Source organism: Lathamus discolor, chromosome 2 (genome assembly GCF_037157495.1).
Source record: "Lathamus discolor isolate bLatDis1 chromosome 2, bLatDis1.hap1, whole genome shotgun sequence".
NCBI classification, from domain to species: Eukaryota; Metazoa; Chordata; class Aves; order Psittaciformes; family Psittacidae; genus Lathamus; species Lathamus discolor.
Window position 1 is genome coordinate 99,903,118 of NC_088885.1, and position 22,121 is coordinate 99,925,238.

The 22,121-nt window shown below is 38.9% G+C and overlaps 1 protein-coding gene across 2 annotated transcripts in view; it reads right to left on the bottom strand.

Moving 5' to 3' along the window:
* Positions 1–3,363: 3,363 nt before the first annotated feature.
* Positions 3,364–22,121, bottom strand: part of ZNF407 (zinc finger protein 407) — a 334,504-nt gene continuing 315,746 nt past the window's right edge. For both annotated transcript variants that reach the window (XM_065667878.1, XM_065667877.1), the window contains exon 9: positions 3,364–5,892. In XM_065667878.1, coding sequence (XP_065523950.1) covers positions 4,544–5,892 — 1,349 coding nt within the window. In that variant the 3' untranslated portion in view covers positions 3,364–4,543. The remainder of the gene's footprint in view (positions 5,893–22,121) is intronic.

Genomic DNA, 22,121 nt, shown 5'->3' on the forward strand with positions numbered 1-22,121 from the left:
AAATGACTAGAAATAATGACACTCGGCAGAAGGAGAATGAAAGGCCCCGGTCCTTATTACTTAACCGCCGAGGTGTGTGTGCGCGGTAATGCGGATTATGGCGAAGCAGTCTATTTAGTAAATACACAAACATCCATCCCCACTTGTAGATTAGCCTCAGTCCCTCCCCCATCTCCCTCTGTCTCTCTGCCCTTTCTTTCTCTCCAATTATAAACCAGCACCAGGTTTTCTCATCAGCCATCTCCATGTCTCCAAATGGCTTTTCAGTGTCAGGCCTATCAGGAAATTAACTCATCATGCAGTGACAGCTGCTAATTTTTTCCCCTTACATGTCAGATGGATCGCCTGCTGAAGCTAATAATGAATCACCAATCCCTGATTAGAAGGTGCTTCCGAAACATATAACTGCCATCTGAGCTAACTTTTTTCTTCATATAAAATGATATCACCCTAGAGGAGTAGAAAACGAATTGTATTCTTCAACAAGATGGAACAGGGGTAGGCTGTTTAAGTGAGCCGTGTGCTATGTTAAATTATGGGCTAATATTGCGCAGTAAAATAAGTGAAAACTCACAGCTCTCTTTTATTTTGCCAAATGAATGACCTTTTTCTGTTACTTAATACTCTCACTAGAACTAAGTTTGTTTCAAATTTCAGGAGTGGTTTTGTCTTCATCCTTTTCATTCTGTTTACAGCTTTTGTGCTCAGGAAATCTACTGAGCAAGGAAAGTTGGAAAAAAGCCATGTAAGCTGCTTTCTGAGGCCTGCATCTACCACAAGGCCAGCTCCTTGTGCTGGTCTGCCAGTAACTCCAACCCCATCTCTCAACCCCAGTGATTTTCTGAAGGGAGCTCACCGGCATTTTAAGCACAGGTTCAGTTCAGGGGTAGACACAACTCTGAGACGCAGAGATTCCTACAGTGATTATACAAGCCGAATCTACTGTTCGCAAAGATCAGAAACACATTTCTTCCAGGATTCACAGCTAACATTTCTGGTATTAAAGCAGCATTTATAAATGACAGCAGTGCCTGCAGTAGTGTGCACAATCCACATGTGCATACCTTAGCGCATCAACTATTTGCTCTGGCTCATCTCACTTCCATAGCAAAGTAGAGCTGGTAGTCAGGCAGAATGGTATGTAGCTGTGGGCACTTTGGGTCATGTTGGGGTTTGGGTTCTTTTTGTTTTGTTTTTGTTATAGGAAATATTTCTCTAAACATAGTTTCCAGCTATCTTCTATCTCCCACTTCTCCCCAAATATGGAGCCTGAATCCAGAGGCTAGGAGACACTGCCTCAGGAGGTGTATATCTGATTCTTATGAAATGAAGGGTGAAACTCTTGCCAGAAACATCTCTTCTTCCTCTGGCTTTGTTTTCATTTAGGGTTTTGTGGGGGTTTTTTTGTTAATTTTTGGTGGTTGTTGATTTTTGTGTTGTTTGTTGAGATTTTTCCCTACACACTGGTTCAATGCTTCCTACACACTTTTTTACCTTTGTAAAAGGTAAAATGCTTCCTACACACTTTTTTTGGCATTGTCATGGTATGATCCAATTTTGTTAATGCTAATTCAGAATGGATAACAAAGAGGAAATTAAGACAATGGCTCTGGCAGTCAGAACATCAGAAGGCTACTAGCTGACACAGGAGACATTGCACTCTCAACAACAGCTTCCATTACAGTGTAGCCCTTGATTTCTCCGGGAGAGAGGCAAACAAAGGTGTTCGAACCAAACAATAAACCACACTTTTAGGAGTGAATGGGTGCCTGGGCTAAACACCTTCCTAGGTGCACAGGTTCTTATACTATGCTCTGATGGTGGATGCTACCCACGGCAAAGGGCTCCTGTCACCCCTGAGATGCCATGTGTGCCTCACCAGCACTGCGAACGGCCATCCTGGGGGTGCAGGTCTTTTTCAGGTGCTGCTCTGCCCTCTCCCAGGGCAGAGGGCAGGGTAATGCTTGGCAGATCCACAGGGTGATCCTGCTAATCTCCTCCCAGTTTATAGAATGGCACAGTGCCGGGAGCTCAGGCATGAGAGGGAGACAAATGCCAGAGATGAGTTTCCTAAGCCCTGGGAGAGATCTGCTGCAGCCTCAACTTTTGGTGTATGGCAGAGAGTGTTTTAGCATGGGGTTGAGACAGTGTGTCTGCACGGGAACGAATGTCACCCTTGGCTCCTGATGCTACATTTGTAGGGCACTAATAAGTTAACTTTAAAGCTCACATTAAAAAGAAAGGAAAAAGAGGAAAAAAGCCTTAGAAAAATATTAGCTCTCCTGATCAGGCTGCACTCAGAGAGAAGTATCGTTAACCTGAGCTTCCAGGTAATTACAGCACACAGCAGGTTAGTGAATCCTTTCCAATGCTCCCAAGCACAGGAACACCTACCACTGTATTTTTTTTTTATGCAAAGGTCTGCTCTTTTCATTGTGCATACAATGTGATTGCTGGTTTGACACTGCAGGCTACACTGGTTTTATGAAGGATTAAATGCCACCTGAGACATATTTATCCTAAATAAATCACAAATGGTAAACTGCAGCATGTCAGTGTCAACACCCTGTACTGCAGCAGAAAGGTTAGCCATACAGGGCTAAGCACAGCGAAGAATTAGCATCCAAGCTGCAAGACCACAGGGCTACAGTTAACAGGAGAAATGATCAAGAAGAAATATTTCCACTGAAAAACATTCAGTTTTTTGAACATCTGTGAGAGTCTTGCAGAGGGCCATCATTTTGTAAAGGTCACCTTTTTCCTGATAACAAACGGGAGTTGATCCTGTCACTGTTTGCTGAAGACAGTATTTAAGAGTAAGTGAACAGCCTGTCACTTTTAAGAAAGATGAGCAAGTCAAACTCGGCTAATTATGAATCTCGATGTCTAACTTGAAATTTACTTTTTGGGGGTTTGACAAAGACACAACCTTAATTCCTGGAAAATAATGAAACTTAAAAAATAATAATAAAAAGATGAAAAGACAGCAGGATCCTATAGCCCCAGAATGAAGCACCTTTTCTCAGCAGCTCTATCAGAAAATGCATTTTAAACGGTTGCTTCAGGAAGGAACTATTGTTTTACCTTACCCCAACTTTCTTACAGTTGATAATTTTAAGATATTAAACATGATAGGAAACCCAGTTATCTCTAGAGTCAGCATGGCTTATACCCTAAACACTTACACAATTATATTAAGCATGCATGAGGCACACTTCAGAAATTAGATTCTTTTATCTTTATCTATCTAGCAAGCTAGAGAAAGGGAAAGAGAAAATGCACAGACATAACAGATAGCATTCGTTTGCTCCTGCTGAATGCCAGTTCTGTTTATTGCTTAATATTAAAAATCATGATGCTTCATTTTAATGTTAACATTTTATTTGAAAGACAAAGAAAAAAAAAATAATCCCCAAACCTTGCCAGTTTATAGTTTACATTTTTTTTTAAAGAAACAAAAGCAGTTGCATCATGAAACAAATCTTTTCGACATGAAGTTGCATTGAACGATTGCAGTATATCCACAAGTAAATAACTGACAGTCTGGACTAAGCAAGAAATACAAGGTCACCTTTTTCTTTTTTTTCTACTTGTTAATGTCAATGTCAGAATTTTCTTTAGAAAACCCCATAACATTTCAGAAGTCGCTCACAAAATGACTGCAAAATGGTATTTATATGAAGCACTACTCATAAGAAAAGCAAAACACTGACAGCGACAATATTTTTCTCCAAAAAATACACATTTCTTATGCAGGACTCTCATCTAAAATTGTGGAAGATACAGACATCAAGTTCTTCATCCTGAATATGTATAATCAAGACTTTTCTGAAGTGTGGATCTTCTTTAGGGAAAGTCCTATTTGATATAATGAAAGAGTAAGTTACTATGAAAAATTTAATTTTAGATGCAAAAAAATACTTATTTTTGATGACATATTTTTAGCCAGGGATATTTTACAGTAAGATGCTAGAAAGCAAAATGTCACCTGTTCTTTTCTTTAAAATGAAGAAGGGCACCGATTACAGTCCTTATTCACCTTGTTATTGTGGGGTTTGTATTTTTTTGCTTATTTATCTGTTCACAAAATGTACACATAGTTGAATATTTTACTCCTGTGTTTATATTGGACAAAAATGATGGAAGACAGGGAATTACCCTGAGATAAAATATTTTAATAAACCCAAACAAAACAACAAAGAAAGCAGGGACCAGAAGAATACATACTTTTTTTTTTCCTTTTTTTTTTTTTTTTTTTGGGTGGGGGGAGAGGGAAGAGCTTTTGATTCTCTTTTTTACTCTAATATGCTTGTTTTATAATAATCCATACAATAATTCTTAGAGCTATTGTAACAAGAATATACTACCCTTTTCAGTGAAATCCTCCCAGTAGCTGACCTTCACCTCCCACAGGGTGGGGGGTATTTGCTACCTGACTAGGAGGATGTTGTGTGGAGAAGGTTTTACAGTAAATGTTCCAGTGCCTCCATGGATCTGTGAATTTCCAGCTTTGCCCTGCATCAGGCCTAGGAGATGAAAGTCTTCATGCTTCTTCTACTTTGTTATCATCTCTCTGGCTCTGAATTACTTGTGAGCCACCCTCTGTATAAATGACCATGCTTGTTAACTGTTCTGCTCTATCACAGTTTATGGCTTCTGCTTTTATAGCAGTACCAGCCTGCAAAATCTCTTGAGACCCAGCTGTCTCTATCACAGCATGTGAGTACACACCAGGCTCATCCTGCATGTCTGGTGGCAATTCTGTGACAATGTAGTGGGTTGCACCTTCAGAGAAGTTGCCACCAGAACCCTGAACCATAGCTTGAGCTATTTCTTCAGTGACAATAATCTGTGATATTTCCCCATCTGACTGGACTAAATCCATGTGCTCGCTCTGGACACTGAGTGCGTGGCTACCAGCTTCCTGCATAATTATTTGAGAACCTTCTCTAGCTACCATATGCACAGTCCCTTCCTCATTTACAATGACCTGAGTGACACCTTCTTTCATCAGCTGGTCAGCTGCAGCTGTATCACATACAGCAAACTGTAATACTCCTTGGACCATTTTCTCCAAGGCAGCCTGAGCTCTCTCCTGAGATGCAATTATAGCCGATGGGTGCATGACCCGCGTCACTACTTCCATAGGTTCAGTATCTTCCTGAGTCTCTTGAACTTCATGGAACATTTGTATTTCTTGTCCCTCCGTGTCACTGGGAATGCTGGGCATCTCTGGATTTGGCATTTGCAAGAAATCTTTGTGACTTGATCTGCATCTGTCAAGGAGTCCAGATTTGTTTTCCACTTCACCTAGCTCTGTTACAGCACACAGCAGGGCATCTAATGCCGAGGAGGAGTCTGGAGGATGCACTGTAGCTTCAGAAACATCTAAAACTTCTTGTCGCATTATCTGCTGCAGAACAGTACTACTGGAGTCAGGAACCGCATCTATTCGAACAGCCGCCTCCATATCAGTTCCTGTTTCTTCAACTACTACCACCTGTGTTGCACCATCTGCTAACTGTTCAGTAAGTATCTGCCCTGGAACCATACTACTCACGCGTGAGCCGTTTTGATCTGTAGCTATGACTTGCCCATCTTCTGTAATATGGACCACCCTGGCCATCTGACCAGCCATTGCTAGAGTCTGAAGGGTAGCCGCTGCTGTTTCTTCCATAGAGGCATCAATTGCAAAGTCACCATCATATCCTTGAATAATAATAACTTGCTGAACTTCTTCAGGTGACTGTGGCTGTCTTCTACTGCCCCGAAAGACCTTCTCTTTAACGGGAGAAACCTCTCCCAGTGCTGCTGCAGTAAAAGGACTCGTAGTTTCCACAAAAGTTGCTCCTTGTCCCTTCAGTCGGCACTCATAGGACTTGGACACAATGCCTACAAGATAAAATATGCTGTTAACATGGTATCATGGCAAATATCAGTTCACTTTAACAAATTGTAGCTTAAATGGAAAAAAAATAAATTCCTTGACAATTTTTAGATTTCACTGGCAGAAAACACAGATAAAATAAGCAAGTGAACAAGCCCAATTTGCATGTTTTCCAAATAACATATTTACAGGTTGAAATAATTGCTGAGTTTAACAATTCTGCAGCCTATTAACAATTTAAATGTGTTTTTTAAAATATACTGTATGAAAAAGCTCAGATAAATACAGTATACAGTTAAAAGCCATTAACACATCTTTTATAGAAGATCCTATTGGTGATATTTCAGTTCTTCAGTAATGAATTTTAGGATCGTACATTACATTAAACATATCTGAGTGCGAAAACTGTGGCTGATCTTCTTAATACCCTCCTTTTGTTGGTGAGGTAATTGCCATGCTGTCATTTTGATGCCATTGTCTTCCCCTTCGTTTCCCACCTAGCATCTTCTCCAGCACACCTGACTGACTCAGTCACTAGCCGAGTTACCTGGAGAAAACACTCGGTAGATTTCTTACCCTAAGCAGGATATTCTATGAAATATCATCCAGAGAAACCTTCATTACACTTCTTAACTATTTCTATGTGAAATCAATAAAAGATTAAAATAGCTGTAACCTCCGCATTCCAACTGCTTGCTCTGCCACTCGCTCTGGTTTTGGGTCACTGAAAGTTTCCTTCTCAGTTTTCATCAGTAACAATAAAGCTCCAGCAAAGCAAATGGTGCCCACAGTTGCGCAAAGTCAAGCCGACCATCCTCAAAGCATGGCCTCAGGATTGCCTTTGGCATTTTTGAGAAGGCATAACTGAGAGCACCCTGTGATGAGCCTTATGGATATTCGTGGCAGAACACCTCTAGCGCTTGTGGCATCCTGAAGCACCCCTGCAGCTCCTGGGAAGTGAGCTTTGGGCCACAATAAATGCACACAGAGTAAAGAGTGGATCCTGGACACTGAGAATGAGGCGAGAGTGTAATGCCACGTGGGCCTTGGCAAAGCCGATTAAGTCCATGCTGCCAAGACTACTCACACCCATGCTGTAAATTCACCTGTATAAACTGAAATCACATCTCTGTAATAACAGGTATAGCATCTGATCACTAACACACATAAATACACCAATGCTTATTTTAAGATAAAACAAGCAAGAAAAAAATGACTTTTACAGTCAAATTTCAGGCTAGCACTGTAGTTTCCAAGCCACCAAGAGACTTGTAGAGAACAACATGCTCCCTTGAACTCAAGGCCAAGAAAATTTTACTAAAGCTGCTCTAAAGAGGCTCTTTCACCCAAAGCATAGTGCTGTCAGGCCTTAGGGCCCACAGAGAACTAAACTGGGTTCTAAAAACCAGAGACTCATTTGCTTAAGTTCACATTTAGGAGCTGTTACTTGGAGACTGAGTACTTAGCATCTTGCAGCCTCTAGCAACTTCATATGCATATCAAGCTAATATTCCAATGTAACAGGAAAGCTTAAGAGACTGAGCTCTTGGTGGTATGCACATCTCTATGTATGTATGTATGTATGTATGTATGTACGTATGTATCTACCTATCTATCCATCCATTTCTTATTACAAAGCTTTGGTAATAAAAAAGAAAAAAGCTTTGAGAACTGTACTGTAGAGCACAAGAAGTAATTTGGTTAAGCTGAAGGGCTGCAAATCACCTTCACAAGTCTAAACTGATGTTATACAACTTTCTCCATCTTAGTTTTGCAAGGCAGGTTATCTTTGGAAAAGAAAATTAACAATTTAAACCATTAGAGTGTTTCCAGGTGATGCTGCATGATAAATCTGGCACATGCAATTGAAGTACATTTTGTCAGGCATAAGAGAGAAGGAAGCTTACAGTGGTACGACTGGTTCTTATCCCCACTTTTCCTGTGCTCTCTGTAGGCACTGACATTCACAAGACCCCCCAAAGAGCAGAAAAATAGGAAGGGGAAATCAACATAAAATGACAATTATCTTAGCTCCTCCACATTTTATAATAGAGTAGAAGTAATTAATTCTCTCAGGAATCTCGCTTTGTTGACATGATAAAAGAGGAGCCTGGCAGTGATGTGGCACAAAATCAAAATAACTCTACAAATCATCCATTTTTCACTGGATTTCAAAATCAAAATAACTCTATGATCATAATTTTCACACGAGCGCAGCAAAATCATGACATCTTTCCCCTAAGATCATGATAATTTATGTAGGGGACACAACACCATAGCATTGAGGAGAAGCTCCGGTGTGGGGAAGGGAAAGAAAAAGGAAATTCATCCTGTTTTCATCTCCTCAAATAAAGGCTGTACCTGTGAAACTATGCAACTCCCGTCTTTCTGTGCAATTGAATGGGAAGTCTCCTGGGTGAAGAGCTATCCAGTGAATCCCTCGCAGCACTGATAATTATGCCATTCTGACTGCTTACTTAATCTATTTGAATCCAGAGGTGAGTTAAGCTACTTCCTGACCATTAAAGTAAACTACATGGGTAAATACTGCTGTCACTAAGGGGAGTGATGAAGCTTAACTACACCAACATCTTAACCTCAGCTCAGTGCAACCCTAGCTATTCCATCACAGTTCATAAATGCGATTGCAGGTCCATCTTTTGATTCAGCAATTTAATAACTTCGAGTGCTGTCAGTACTGCTTTGAAAAATGGCTCCTATAAAATGTAACAGCCTCAATCAGATTGTAAAAGATTCACCCACTGAAGATTCTTCCATTTCAACTATAATGAATTAATGTTGAGCTGTGTAGAAGTTCAAGTGTCATTTAAACTAATGTGAATCTACTGTAACTTTAAATTTTAACTGGACTATGACCAAGAATTTACTGAGAACATCAACTTCAATTTTAGTGATTTTTCATGGTAAATATGAATTGCAGATTTTACTGGTTTTCTTTTAACAGTGAAAAGCCAAGTAAGGAAGATATTTAGAAAACAACATATTTTAAGGCTTAGCTGCTATTTTGACTTTGGAGCAGTGCAATTCTATAATGGAGCAGGGCTGTCCAACAAAACGTTTGTAGGAATTTTTATGTATTTAAGGAACATGTCACATTATTAGACTGTATGTAGCAACAAATCATATTGTCCTAGTAAATCCAGCCTGCCTCTCACCCCTCTTAGAAAAGGGTAAAGAGAAGGGGTAAGCGTTGGCTGACACGGCAAACATAAGCTGCAATACAAGCCCACATTAATATTAGGAAAAGTGGACTTGTTGCTGATTGCATGTCATTGCAAATTAAAAAGATACACAAATAGGCATTAAAATGACAAAATATAATGATACAAGAGCTCATATTCAGACAATTTGTAAAGAGGTGTTTCATATCTAGGGGTGCAATGATCACAGAATTGGTTTCTTTCCAAGAAGTCTGTCATTTCAGCAGAGCCATTATTTATCAGTTGGAGTCCTGAGCGACTGTTAGTTTTTTATTTGAAAATGTCAGGATTTTTTAGACATTAAATCCATATTCTCAGGTTATTTTAATTCTCAGAGACCACAAACTCCTGAAATAGGGCTAAAAGAAATGCTTTGATGTTTAATGTGCTTCTGGGAAGCTACAAATAGGGTTTAGTACCTTTTTCCCTCTCTTTTACTCAATACCTGACTTTCTTTTGTGTGTCTGTTTTATTCTTCTGTTACTGTCATCATTTGCTCCCCACAGAATAAATACCTTATTCTTTTGTTAAGCTTACATTTAATTAAAATGTACAGTATTTGTGCAGTAAACTCGAATGAAACAAATAAAACAAGGGCCCCCTCTCTTGAAGGCATACGTTGTGAATGAAAAATGTCATTACAGACTAAAAAATTTTGCAGTAAACAGGGCCTACAGAGAGAAGTTTCCCCCGTAATGACATCCATAAAATACACAAATGGCACTTTTAGTACCATCCTGAATATGGCATTTTCTGTGCTCTACACACAATCTAAATGGTTTGATCATAGAGCATAATACTCCATTGGGTTTATAGAACAATCAATGTTCCATAAAATGATGTATTTATCCAATAGTAGGCTCAGCAGTTACTGGTGTATGACATTGTAGGACACTGGCTTTGTACTGTTCAGCAGCACACATGCTGGCTGTAAAACTTATCTAACACTACTTCAACAACTTCATCTCATCTGTGTCAAGTAATTTGTTGAAGCCTCAGCTTGGTTTAAAAAAACTTGTAATAAAAATTCATAGAATTTTCAGGAGAATGAAAGCTGATGACAATAGAAAGGTCACATTGTGGCGCCACTCGCGGGGTCGGGGGTCAGCCGCAGTTCTAAAACAGAAAGTAGATTTCATGCATCGCGTAGCAGATAAAGATGGCATTAAGGAGACTTGTCTCAGAAAGAAATGCGTAATGCGTTAGGAAAGTCTGGGCTAATATTATATGTAAAGCACTACTTTGCTCTCAGCCAGCAGCCTCTTTAGAATTCTAACCCTTCCCCAAAAGTAGCAGCAAGCGGCTGTGCATGGTGAGGCTAGGCTGAGGACATCCTTCACAAGGAGCACCTTTAGGACAAAGCAGTAAGTCATGAATGAAATAATCTATTACGACGACGGAAATGATCTGCATTTACACAGCAAGCTTAAACCAGCTATTTTTCCTTCCCTGCAAAAGTTCTGGGAGACCTGATTTATAGCACCCCATTCAGCAACACTTAATTTTTCATACTTTGGTGATTAGGTATGTTATTTATTGACACATATGAGTATTTGGTATATACTAAAATGCAATGAATATTAAACAACACGAATGCAAAGAAACATCTTTTCCTTCATTTAAATACAACCTTCCAGGAATTTAAAAGATGCAGAAAAGTCAACTTACATTGGACATCGCTTGAATGAGCAACTGACTTTTTCATTTGAAAAATTATTGTCTACATGGCAGTACAGTATTTCCAATGATATGGTAAGTCCACTATTAAAATTCATGCAGAAGTAATTTAGGTCTTGATCAAGCTCCAAATTTCTGCTCTTTTCTATTTTCTTACTTTTTTCTTTTTTTTTTTTAATTATTTTTATAATGATCACTTCTTTAATTCACTAAGTTCAGTCTAACGACTACAGCATAATGTCCTAATTAGGACTTTCTTGATTTTTGGAGGTCATACTAAGAAGACATACTTTTCACATCTACGTTCCTTAGTAAAAACTATTCTTTCACATTTGTAAGGTTTTTATGTGCAAGCAATGCACAGGACAGCATTTTCTAAACCAGCTAGTTAAACTACTAAATAAAATGTTGTTAAGGCTCATTCAATCTTCTGCTTAAGGAAAGAAAATAGGATGGGTCAAATCAAGAAGTGAAATAAATCAGCAACCCAAAATGGCTCTGTCAGAACTATTATGTCCACAAAGGCAGCAAATATTTGTAAAGCCGTACAAATAAGTAAGTATACCTATAGGGGACTTAACCAGCTCCCTAAGGGACATAAAAAAAATCCCCCAATGACACAAAGTACATATATCAAGAAATACCAAGGCAGCAAGCTTGTTTGTTTGTTTGCTTTTCCCTTTTAGTATCTTATTACTGTAAAAAGAAAATTAACAACAAAACCAATTCCCAAATAATTTTCATAGTTCATTTTATACTTAAAAATCTAGTAATGTCATGTTTCAGCGCTGGAACTCAAAGCATCCTTGGCTTCTAGCTTTGTCCTTAGCCACTCAATCATGTTCAGAAACTTCAAGGTCTTCTAAGAATTGCTTGAATAAAGGATGAAGTTTTAACCTTTCAGGTATCTTAAACAAAGCAGCAGATGTTCTTTTAGCTTCCTTAAAATGTAAAAGGAAATATTTTTGTTGTTTTTTTTTTTCTTTTGAAAAGCAGACTTAAATTTCCTGCTTCTTATTTTTACCTCCCCCACCTTGGAGGACTATGACAACAGCAACAAAAAGAAGCAAAACAACCACCAAAATAAATATCTGAGCCATTCAGTTAGGGTGTATAGGCAGTTTGTTTGGTTTGGTTTTGTTTCCCTCCAGTGTCCAATTAACCTTTGGGAAAAGGCCTTCTCTATGAAAAATTTCAGTTTCTCTTTTCCTGCACGCAAGGTTAAAATGAACACTATAGAGAGCCCAGTGTTACAGAAGCTATGCAAATAAAAACATATACAAACTGAAACTCCCACTAATCACAGCACACACGTACAGTGCTAACGCGCAGATTTTACAACCGCCTAACCTGCACAGTGGCTGATTTTTCTGTAGACTGCTTTTCTTCTTTACCTGCTTGTCACCATGCAGGCTCGTCTTTTCAACTCCTGTGCGTGAGCAAAAACCTCACTGTGGCATATACAGAAATTACCTATATTGGCAAGCAGCATTAGGAATGTTTTTGGAGTATTTTAGTTAGCTCTCCCAGTGCAATTTAGCAGCTGGAGATGAGGATAGCCAGCCTCGACATTTCTTGGCAGTCCAGCTTCAGTTTGGGAACGACTGACACTGATGTTACATGGAGACACTTTTTCTGTTTTATTTCCTGCAGTGCAACTGAAAAGTACATTTTTAGCACTTCTAAATCAATCCCAGTTTCAAAAGATACCAGTCGTGCTTGCTCAAACTGAAGATTTCTGTTTCCTAGGCATACGGAACATATAAGATAATATGAAAAATAATATGCATGCTAATGTGAGAAAATCAGGGGGAAATCCCCCACAAGCTCTGCTCATAAGGAAAATTATCTGGATTTCTGAAATAGGTATAGTCCCAGACAGTAACTGTTTTGTCAAAAAAGGCAAAAAAACCCTGTTGTCATTATTATCTCAGCAAGAGTTTTTGTTTTTCAAGAATATATACATTTAGATCCCGGTCTTATAAACATTTATTTAACAAGCGTACTGCTTACTGCCATAGTTAGCCTCAATAGTCTCAAAGGGACTAGGCATGGTAGCTTGCATTATGCATTGTGTTTGCATAATCAGGCCCTTGGGATTAACAATTCTGAAAGTGGCTAGCCTTCCCTAACGTTTGATGTACATATATGCACTAAAGAGAACAGACACTTGTAAGGGATACCTAAAATAAAACATCATGTTATTAAATGATCAAGCAGAAATTATATTCTTCTGCATAACTATCAGACACGAGCATCGCGATTCCCTGTATTTATTTATTCTGATTTATGCACCCATTCTGTATAAAAGGAGCACCTGTTCTTTGCTCGAGGGCACATCTGAACCCATTTGAAAAACACAGCAGTTTTTAGGGAGAATGCTTGCGAATAACTAGAAATAGGAAGTTTCCCTAGTTCTTTTTGTTAGTTAAGATAGCAGAAACTACCAGCACCAATGAGATAGTCATATCTGTATTTCATTTATAAATTCAACTAGGTTACACTGTATATTCATATCTTTCCAGACTAAATTGTGGGAAATAACCATTTGTCTTCATTGCAGACACTTTTGTATGTATAGTAGAAAACAAACCTCTATTCAATAACTGCACAGAGGCACCATTAAAATCAAATTTACAGTAAACAGAACCTGCAGCTGGGGTAAAACACTAACTGTTAGTATTTTAATTATCAGTGAAGCTTTTGGAGGTCTAACATCTGCTCATAGCCAAATGACAGCAGCTGCTTGTGTACACTTACAACAATGTGAATTTCTTCTATAAATATTAAAATGAATTGCATGTTGTGTGTTCATTGTGGCTATATTCCTATTGAGCTGTTTTAAGTATATAGAGTATTTTGAACTTCTTTCTTGTGGCAAATTCATAAAGGGCTGACCTCTTCAAAAGAATGAGAGGCAAAGACAGCAGAAATTCTTGAGTCTATAAATTGAAAATGTTTCGAGACCATACTAGAGGTCACCCTCTGCCAAGACGTTGCTAGTAAATGCTAACAAAACACCAGAGCTAAGTTCTGATCATTGTGCACTATAGTAACTTCAAGGACAGGACTTCTCAGCATGCAAGGTGTTCAGGAATCTATGGGATGGGTCACATCAAAAGCTAACTCTCATCTAATAGGTAAAGCAATTAATACATTATCCTATCAGAAAAAAAAAATATGTTCTTTTTCAATATCCAAAGCATCAGAGGAGATGAGTGCACATCCTTTTGTGGACTTCATCAAAATCATAAAGGAATGAGCCCTGATTCATATGATTAGAAGTAACAAACTGTCAGGAAGAAGGAGCTATGCTGGGCCAATCAGTTAATTTTGCTAAAAAGGGTGAGCTTCCTAATAACTTAAATTTGCAGCTTTCTATCTGGACACTGACATACAGTTGATCTTTTCCTTTTTGTCTCTCACCTGCTCAGGTATATAGGAGAGAAAACTGGAAGAGTGACATACACCTGGTCAAATGGTAGAGGCTGGTACAGTGTGAGAAAGCAAGCATTACAACCAGTTCCAGAAGAAAATAAGGGAAGGGGGGCAAGTTTTCAGTGGAGAAAGATCTACTTTGCTTTTATAGCATCAAATGTAACGCCTGTGGTCAATTATATTTATGTGTTTTTGCAATAGATCTCCAGCTGGAAAGGAGCACCACAACCATTTAGTCTGAAAGCTGTAGGTCACGCCAACCCATGGTCTGAAAAAAAAACCCCATTAGATGCTTCAGCCTTATATGTGTAACCACAACATAGGATCAACCACTAGCACAGCTATCTCCAGACTGGTACACTGTGTAAGATGAAGGTGAATTAATTATGCAGCCAGTTCCCAAGCTTCTGAAATCAGAATTCCCACCCCAAAAGTCAGTCTCAGGGCAAGGGATCTAACAACTTCTGAGAAGGAGTGAGTAGGACTGGTTATAGGTGGTCCTGTTACAATGCAAAGGTCTTCCCTTCTGCTGGCCCCTCACTTCTTCTGAGGCACTGACAGCATCAAGCCTTATCGTGCCCAAAATTACAACAGTCAGAAAAGATGCTGATTTTCCAGCTCAGAGCATCACAGGCTTAGTAGTAACTCTAGGATTACTTTGGAAGTGTGAAGCAGAGGCACTTGCTGGTTCTGGGACGTGGGACGGGAAGCAAAATCTGTAGAGATGGGTAACTCTTTCATACCATTTTCAAGGGTTGAGTTTGTGACAAAGTAAGTCTTTTTTTCATGATTCACCTCTGGTGAAGGATAGAAGCAGCATATTTCTAGCGTATCTTCAAAGGAAAAGCTGTTCATATAATTGACCCTTCTGCTGACAGAAATATATTTTCAGTGCTACTGATAGAGAAGTACTTAAATGAGCTGTCTTCCACTTCCAGTGTTTGAAGGCACTACGCTGTGCATAGATAAAACAAGACAGAAGACACCAAAGGTGGTGCTTCCTGAGCCACTCCTGAGCACTACTGATGCAGGAATTGCTAAGATGGTGTGTGCACTAGGGCTGCATGGTAACTGCAGCTCTGCCTAAGTGCTCAGAAGCTCCTTACTTGAGATGCTTCCACTCAGCTGCAAAGTTGTGCTTTCAAGATCTGAATAATTTTCATACTCAGTTGACAAAACTATCTAAATTGTTGGTTAGCTAGATGTAGAACTTGACAGCTTTTAGAAAGCATACAGAGTTAATACTAAATTGGGAGGAAGTGTTACCATCATTATGAAGAAAAACAGGATGCAACATAAGTAAATACAAAAATAACGATGCAAGACTGAACTTGTGTTACTGCATACTAGCACTTGAGGAGAAAGTAAATATGCAAAAATGACATTCAATGAGAGAGAAGTCCCTTGAGAACTGTAATGCTGAAGAAATTTAAAGAATGACAGTGTTCATCAAATTACATATGAGTTTATGAAAACATAAAACAGGAAGAGAAAAGAGGCCAAAGCAATTTTAATTGCACATCCAAAGGCATGTCAGCTGCACATTGCTCTAGTACAGACACAACGGAATTATGTTTTGACCTCTCTAGGGGTGAGATCTTGACTAAGGAATATTCAGAATAGTGAAGCAAGAACTACTAGAAGGTTGACTTGCATGGAAATATTGAAGGCTTAAGTGCACATATTCTGGCTACATATTCTGCAAATGCTGAGAGGGAGGAAAATTTTTGTCCCATTTGCATCAGCATAATCTGATTTTGATGAAACACTAGAATATTCACGCCATACTGCAGGAAGATGTTGGACATAGTGAGCAATGGAAAGCCAATTCAGCCACCTCATCCACTTCCAGCTCCCAGATGGAATAAATTGACAGAACAGTAGTTAGAATATGTTTTAACTCGAGTCATCACTATTTGCACTGCAAATCCATGCTATTCCAGAACAGTTCAGTGAAACAGAGCACGCAATTCTGCAGTAACCACTTGGTTAACTTTTGTAAACAATTCCATTCTGAACTAAAGTTCACCCAAGATTGTGATGCCTCACGTCTTAAAAAGCCAAAGAATTTGCAATGACTGTCAATCATATGAGGAGTGAATCCTATTCAAATATGTACTAATAAACAACTCCTGTAACCCGTCAGGTCATTTCATCAGTTCTGTTTTTTTGCTTCCTGTGGCCCTATTTAGACTAGGAAAAGAGGGAATGTTTTAAAACCTATTAGTGATTACATTTTTCTAACATATTTTAAATGTTGCTTATCTCTTACTTGTGATAGCACTTGTTCAAAGATTTATTTTATATATCCTTCTACAACTGAAGCCAAATACTGATTAAAACCATGTTAACTAAATGATGCCAAGTGGTTTAAAAACACCATGGCTCCTAGCATACCTGTCTGCAGCATTATGCACAGTACCGTGAATGCACTTCTTACTTTGCTGTTACATAGGACCTGCTACAGCATCGTTAGTAGTAATGTTAGTGCACCCCAAGCACTTTACTATTGCTGGAACATACTTTGCATTTTTCAGTGCAGTAGACAAGATTTCAGAGGAAGTTATAACAATTTTTGGGAAAGCAGTAAAGCTTGTGATACACGACAAGACAGAGACCAGATAACCCCCCACCAAAAAGAACCCATAAGCCTGGAGATACCTGGAAGATCTGATTTTCAAAAACATTGAGAAACAAACAGCTCCTGCTGACACTTATGTTAAAGGATTCTTATTTCAGCTACCATTTTTTTTAATACTTCTTGTTCTTTTTCCAGCTACTGTAGTTTAGTGAACTAACAGTTTCCTGACTTCTGGCATGTAACAGACAAAATGCACAGGAGGACTCATTGTGGTCTGTCATTTCAAAGATGCGCAGATTAAAGAACTCCTGAGCAGCCCATGGCATCTCAGGTTGAAACAGCTGCTACAAGTCCCAGGTAGGGCTTACTAAGAGGTTTCATAGCTATATCTTTTGGTATACGTTCCAGTGCTCCAAAGCCCAGCAAGGCTCACCATTTCTCTAAGCGCGTCTCCAAGTACACTGAAAACATTATTCAGGTGCTTCTACTAAAATAAAAAGACTCTAAAGCTATCTAAATGATGATTTTCTTTATGAAAATACACATATGAAAATGTACACAGTTAGAACAAAATCTATCAGTGTCTAAACCAACAAGCTAAAATAAGTCCAAAATTAATTTATTTCTTCTTCCACATGTTATTTGTTAGCGTCTCTTTCACAACAGACTGAATTTTATGCAAGATGTTTAGGTCTATGTGGCTGAAGCTAATTTCCTCAATGCGGAATTAGGAAGCAAAGTAAAATTGGCCTGCTTTCCACTAGTGCTAGGCACAAGCACATGCAAATGGAAACTGAACAGAATGCATTTAAAATCTAAAACCTCTTGTCTAACCACGTGCTTCTAAAACTGTATGTTCTGAATTGCTCACAATTAGTAATATATTTATCACTAAATAAGACCGTAAAATGAAAAGAACTATTCTGATTTTCCAGAGAAGTGAAAGACAACAGAAAGTATGTTGCCAGGGCCACACAAGAATTCCCAGGTGTACTGAGTCCTGCTTTATGTCCTAATCACAGCATTATCATTTCTTAGAAGAGCCTATTGTCAACTCCAAGAGTTGAGGTACTCCATTTACCCACAGTGAAGCACTAGTCACATCATTACAATTTTCCTGATAATGCCCTGTCAATGAATCAACCCCATGTCCATGAGCAGAGTGGAGTTCAGTGTCCATGTATCCTATAATGAGGAATGCTGGGCTGCAATCTCTGCTGAGATTGTCATAGGTGTCCACTGATACCATCTGCAATTACAGAATTTTATGAGATGGAAACTAGTTCATTATGAAAAAGACTCAAGTCTACCAGCTCATTTCACAGATGTCAGATGGCAGACTTCCTGATCATCACAATTCTTGCAAGTGCATAAGAAGAGGCCCATAGTTAGACTTTGGAATTAAGCATATAGCTAATGCTAAGCATAGGTTTAAATGCTTTTCTAAGTAGGACCCTCAGTTAGCCAAGTCTATGGCATTAAAAGCAGGGACTTAGACTCTTTAATTTCTGCTTTACAAGGGCCAGACCAGCACAGCTTGTTCCCAGAGGAAGGCAGTCACAAAGCTAGCTAAAAACCACTTTTGCCCCCAGACAAATATATCTCTCTCTGTCTGATTTTAGTCTGATTCTAACAAAGCAATATGATTGTATGCACACGTTCAAAAGTATCAGCTGAATCCATTTTGAATTGTCACCTATTCAAACAAATGAATAAAGACATTTCCTTTTAAAAGGCTAAGTACATTATGTATAACTACATTTTTGTAGGTTTTAAAGTAAGTTCTATCAGAAAACATCATTGTTACATTTAAGAAGAATCTATAGTGTGGAAAATATTCTTGATAAACCTTTCTTCTCACAGGGTAATCCCTCTCATACATACATGTTTTTGCACTCTCAGACAATAACATATACCTTCAAATCTAGTAACTATCAGCTCAAACAAACATCTTAATTTCAGACAATTCAGTTACATTTCAATATTTAAGAAATTAAAACCATTCTCTAGGCACTGGAAGAAGTACAGATTTATTCTGCAGCCATCACGAAATGAAACACTGTTTGCTATCATATAGCCCCCTCCACCCCTTCCAAAATGACCCTGTTTCTGTTGGAGGTGAACCTTGCTGCATTTATTCATCCTCTTTTTAACAAGAGACCACAGAAAAATCCAAGCTAACAGTGTGTTTAGCAAGAGGGCTTAAAATACTAAACACAGGCCACAGCGCTGCTCTCAGCTCTGCACTGAACTTTTAATACTCTGCAGACCACATGGAAGGTGCTGATGGCAACCTCTATCATCTTAAATGTTAGGAAGCCTGCTTATCTGAGAGACTTCCTTCCTCCTTGTGCAACTACCTCAAGTGGCAGTGACAGACACGCTCAAAGCCTGGTCTCTGGCCTTTCATATGTTCCTTTCACAGGCCAGTTTCCATAACAAAGATATACTCCCCCTTGGTCAATTTATCACAACCTCCCCGAGCGCGTCCCCTCCTACACAGGCACTTGGTATCCCCTCTGCCTCATCATGAAAAAACAGAACAAAAGCCCACCAACCATACAGAAATTATATTGTAGATTTGTAGATTAATGGGCTGATTCTGGCATCTCAATTCAAATGGATTTACAACCACTGTGTTTAGCCCTGTGTGATTTCAAATAGAATTACTTCTGATGAATTTGAATGCAAATTCACAAAGCATTAAAACAAACCATGTTTAAACTCGTTGGTTCATCAGATGCAAATATCGTGCATTAAGCAGGGAATACCCATTTATGAAAATAATGAAAACTGACACCAATATAATAAAATCATTACAGGTTTATGGATTCTGGGACTTAAACAAGCCATACCCTTGCTTCTCCTAACTGATTAAATGCTTCTTTGCAGTTTATGTTTGATCTGCAATTCAAAAACAAATTAGTTTAGTCTTTGAGCCCAGAACCTTGGAAAATTGCTAGGAGGTTCTACCTCGCATTTGTCTGGGGAGAAGGGCCCGGTAAGGAGAGGAAACTGTGGGGGCAGGGAAGCTAGCAGTGCAATTGAGAACAGACAGCACAGGAGAGGAAGCAGTCAGATAAATCGAGGCTTACAGACTCTACCGGCAAGCATTCATAAAACCACTGCGTGAATAGCATTGTGCAGAACAAAAGGCAATGATGATAAAATTGGCCACTTTTGTTTTATAAAGCTGGCACAGATGGGTCTGTCACACCATGTGCTTCATTTTTATGAAACCTCAGCCACCTTCACTTTGCATCATTTGTAGACAAGGAGCTTAAGTGCACCAGGGCAATGGATTGCCAAATATTGCTGGGATTGTCCCATGGCAACCAAGTAAATATGAATGCAGCCATGTTCTAGCTGATAAAGTAGATCTCCTGAGTTGCATCCAGATAGTATATATAGTGTGGGTATTCGTATTCCATTAATCCCCCTTGTCTAATTATCATGAGCAAATTTTCATTTTCAGTTAGATGACAACAGCCTAGCTTAAAAGTTCCCAGTAAAATCTTTGTACCTAGATATTAAATCCTTCTCATAATGATGAGATTTAAAACAGCAAAGCATTCCTCACTGAGGCATGCAATGCTGACAATGCACTATTTTGCTGTACAATCTATGCAATATAAAAAGTTCTTTGCTGCATCATGATCTGCTTCAATTTGTGTATAAATAGCACTTGTAATAAAAGGAAATGTAACATCAAGTTTTACTTCAATAACAACTCCAAAAGAGGCTGGGAGATAATGTAGCTAACATATGCAAAAAAAATATTAGGGGCAATTGCAAAAGCTCTTTCTCAACATCATTTCTTTCTTTTCCTTTTTTTTTTTTTCAATCCACTCACACCAGAATAAAGTATTTTAAAGAGTATTTAGAGATTGATATGTTGGGATGGTTTGAGGGAAATTTGGTTCATAGAATTCAGGTACCAAATAAATGTGTGGCAAACACCAGAAAGCCCAACTTTGAAAGTAACCTTCCCTATAAATTTAACTAGTAGTCCCAGAAAAGCTCCTGCTCCTGAGGACAGGGGTGCATGAGTGAAAAGATCTAACTAGCTGTGAAGTCCTTAAGATCTACATTTTCAAATGTGAATGCCTTCAATTAGATACTCAAATTTGTATGTAAAAGACCATTAGGCATTTGTATGAGGCAATATGCAACACCACACTGACAATGCAACTGACAATGGGCCACAGGGGATTTGAGAAGCCTGGCTGTTCTAGCATTGCAGCAATCCAGTACCCACTGTCTCCATCACCTTTTATAAAACCTTACCTGACCAGCAGATCAAGGACTTCTATTCCTGCAACAGCCCTGGAATTTGTATCTATGGCTTTATTACCTCCCATGCACAGCACATGGAACTAGTAGGTCAGAGGTAAAATTGTGGCTACATTCAGGACATGGACAAAATTCCCACTGATTCACAATGTGATTAGTACAATTTTGGACTAAAACACCACCAACAAAAAAATCTGGATTTAACTCATTCTTCATCATTTAACACCAGTTCTCTGAGATCCATTCTGGCTTCCAACTGGCATTAAGATGCTGGTTAACAGCTACCTAGACCTGAATCATCAGGGACAGTCATTACATTTAACCGTGTTGCTCTTTCCACACCCTTTTCATGAGTGCCTTCCACATAAATGTTTGGGATGGACTTGTTTTGTTACAAAGAGAGAGAAATGTCCTGGATGACATGGTTTTGTGTGTGGTGTCCCTGTCCACAGCAGGGGGGTTGTAACTAGATGATCTTAAAGTCCTTTCCAACCCTAACTATTCTATGATTTGCTTATCAATCCAGAAACTTGTCCTGAAACTAGACTAAACCAGCTTCTGATTACAGGTACTCTCTGTGAACTGTAAGGCAGGTGAGGACTTGTTTCTTCCTCATGACCTACTGGCTAAGGAAGTTCTTGAGTCCTGCTGAGAAACTGCTGTAGCACTGATGAAAATTTGCAGTGGTTGAAGTGATATATCATGAAACCTTGGCTTGAAGAATTGCTGAATACCAGATCAGACTAGACTTCTCAGTACTACCTGCATCTCCTGTTTTATCTATTTACTTTTTTCCTCCACTGTATGAATGTGAGAGAAACACAACACTCAAGCATAAAGGACCACCTTAATCTGCATTAGAATGAGACTGTCCTGGTTAAATCCATGACAGAGATGTATGGGTATGTAGTAAGTGCCAATCTGAGCACTCAGATGTGGAATTAGGACTTTGTATATAGGCACTTAGAAAGTGGATCTCAGAGGATATACAGGGTGGCCCACTTAGCTTGGAAAACCCCGCTCC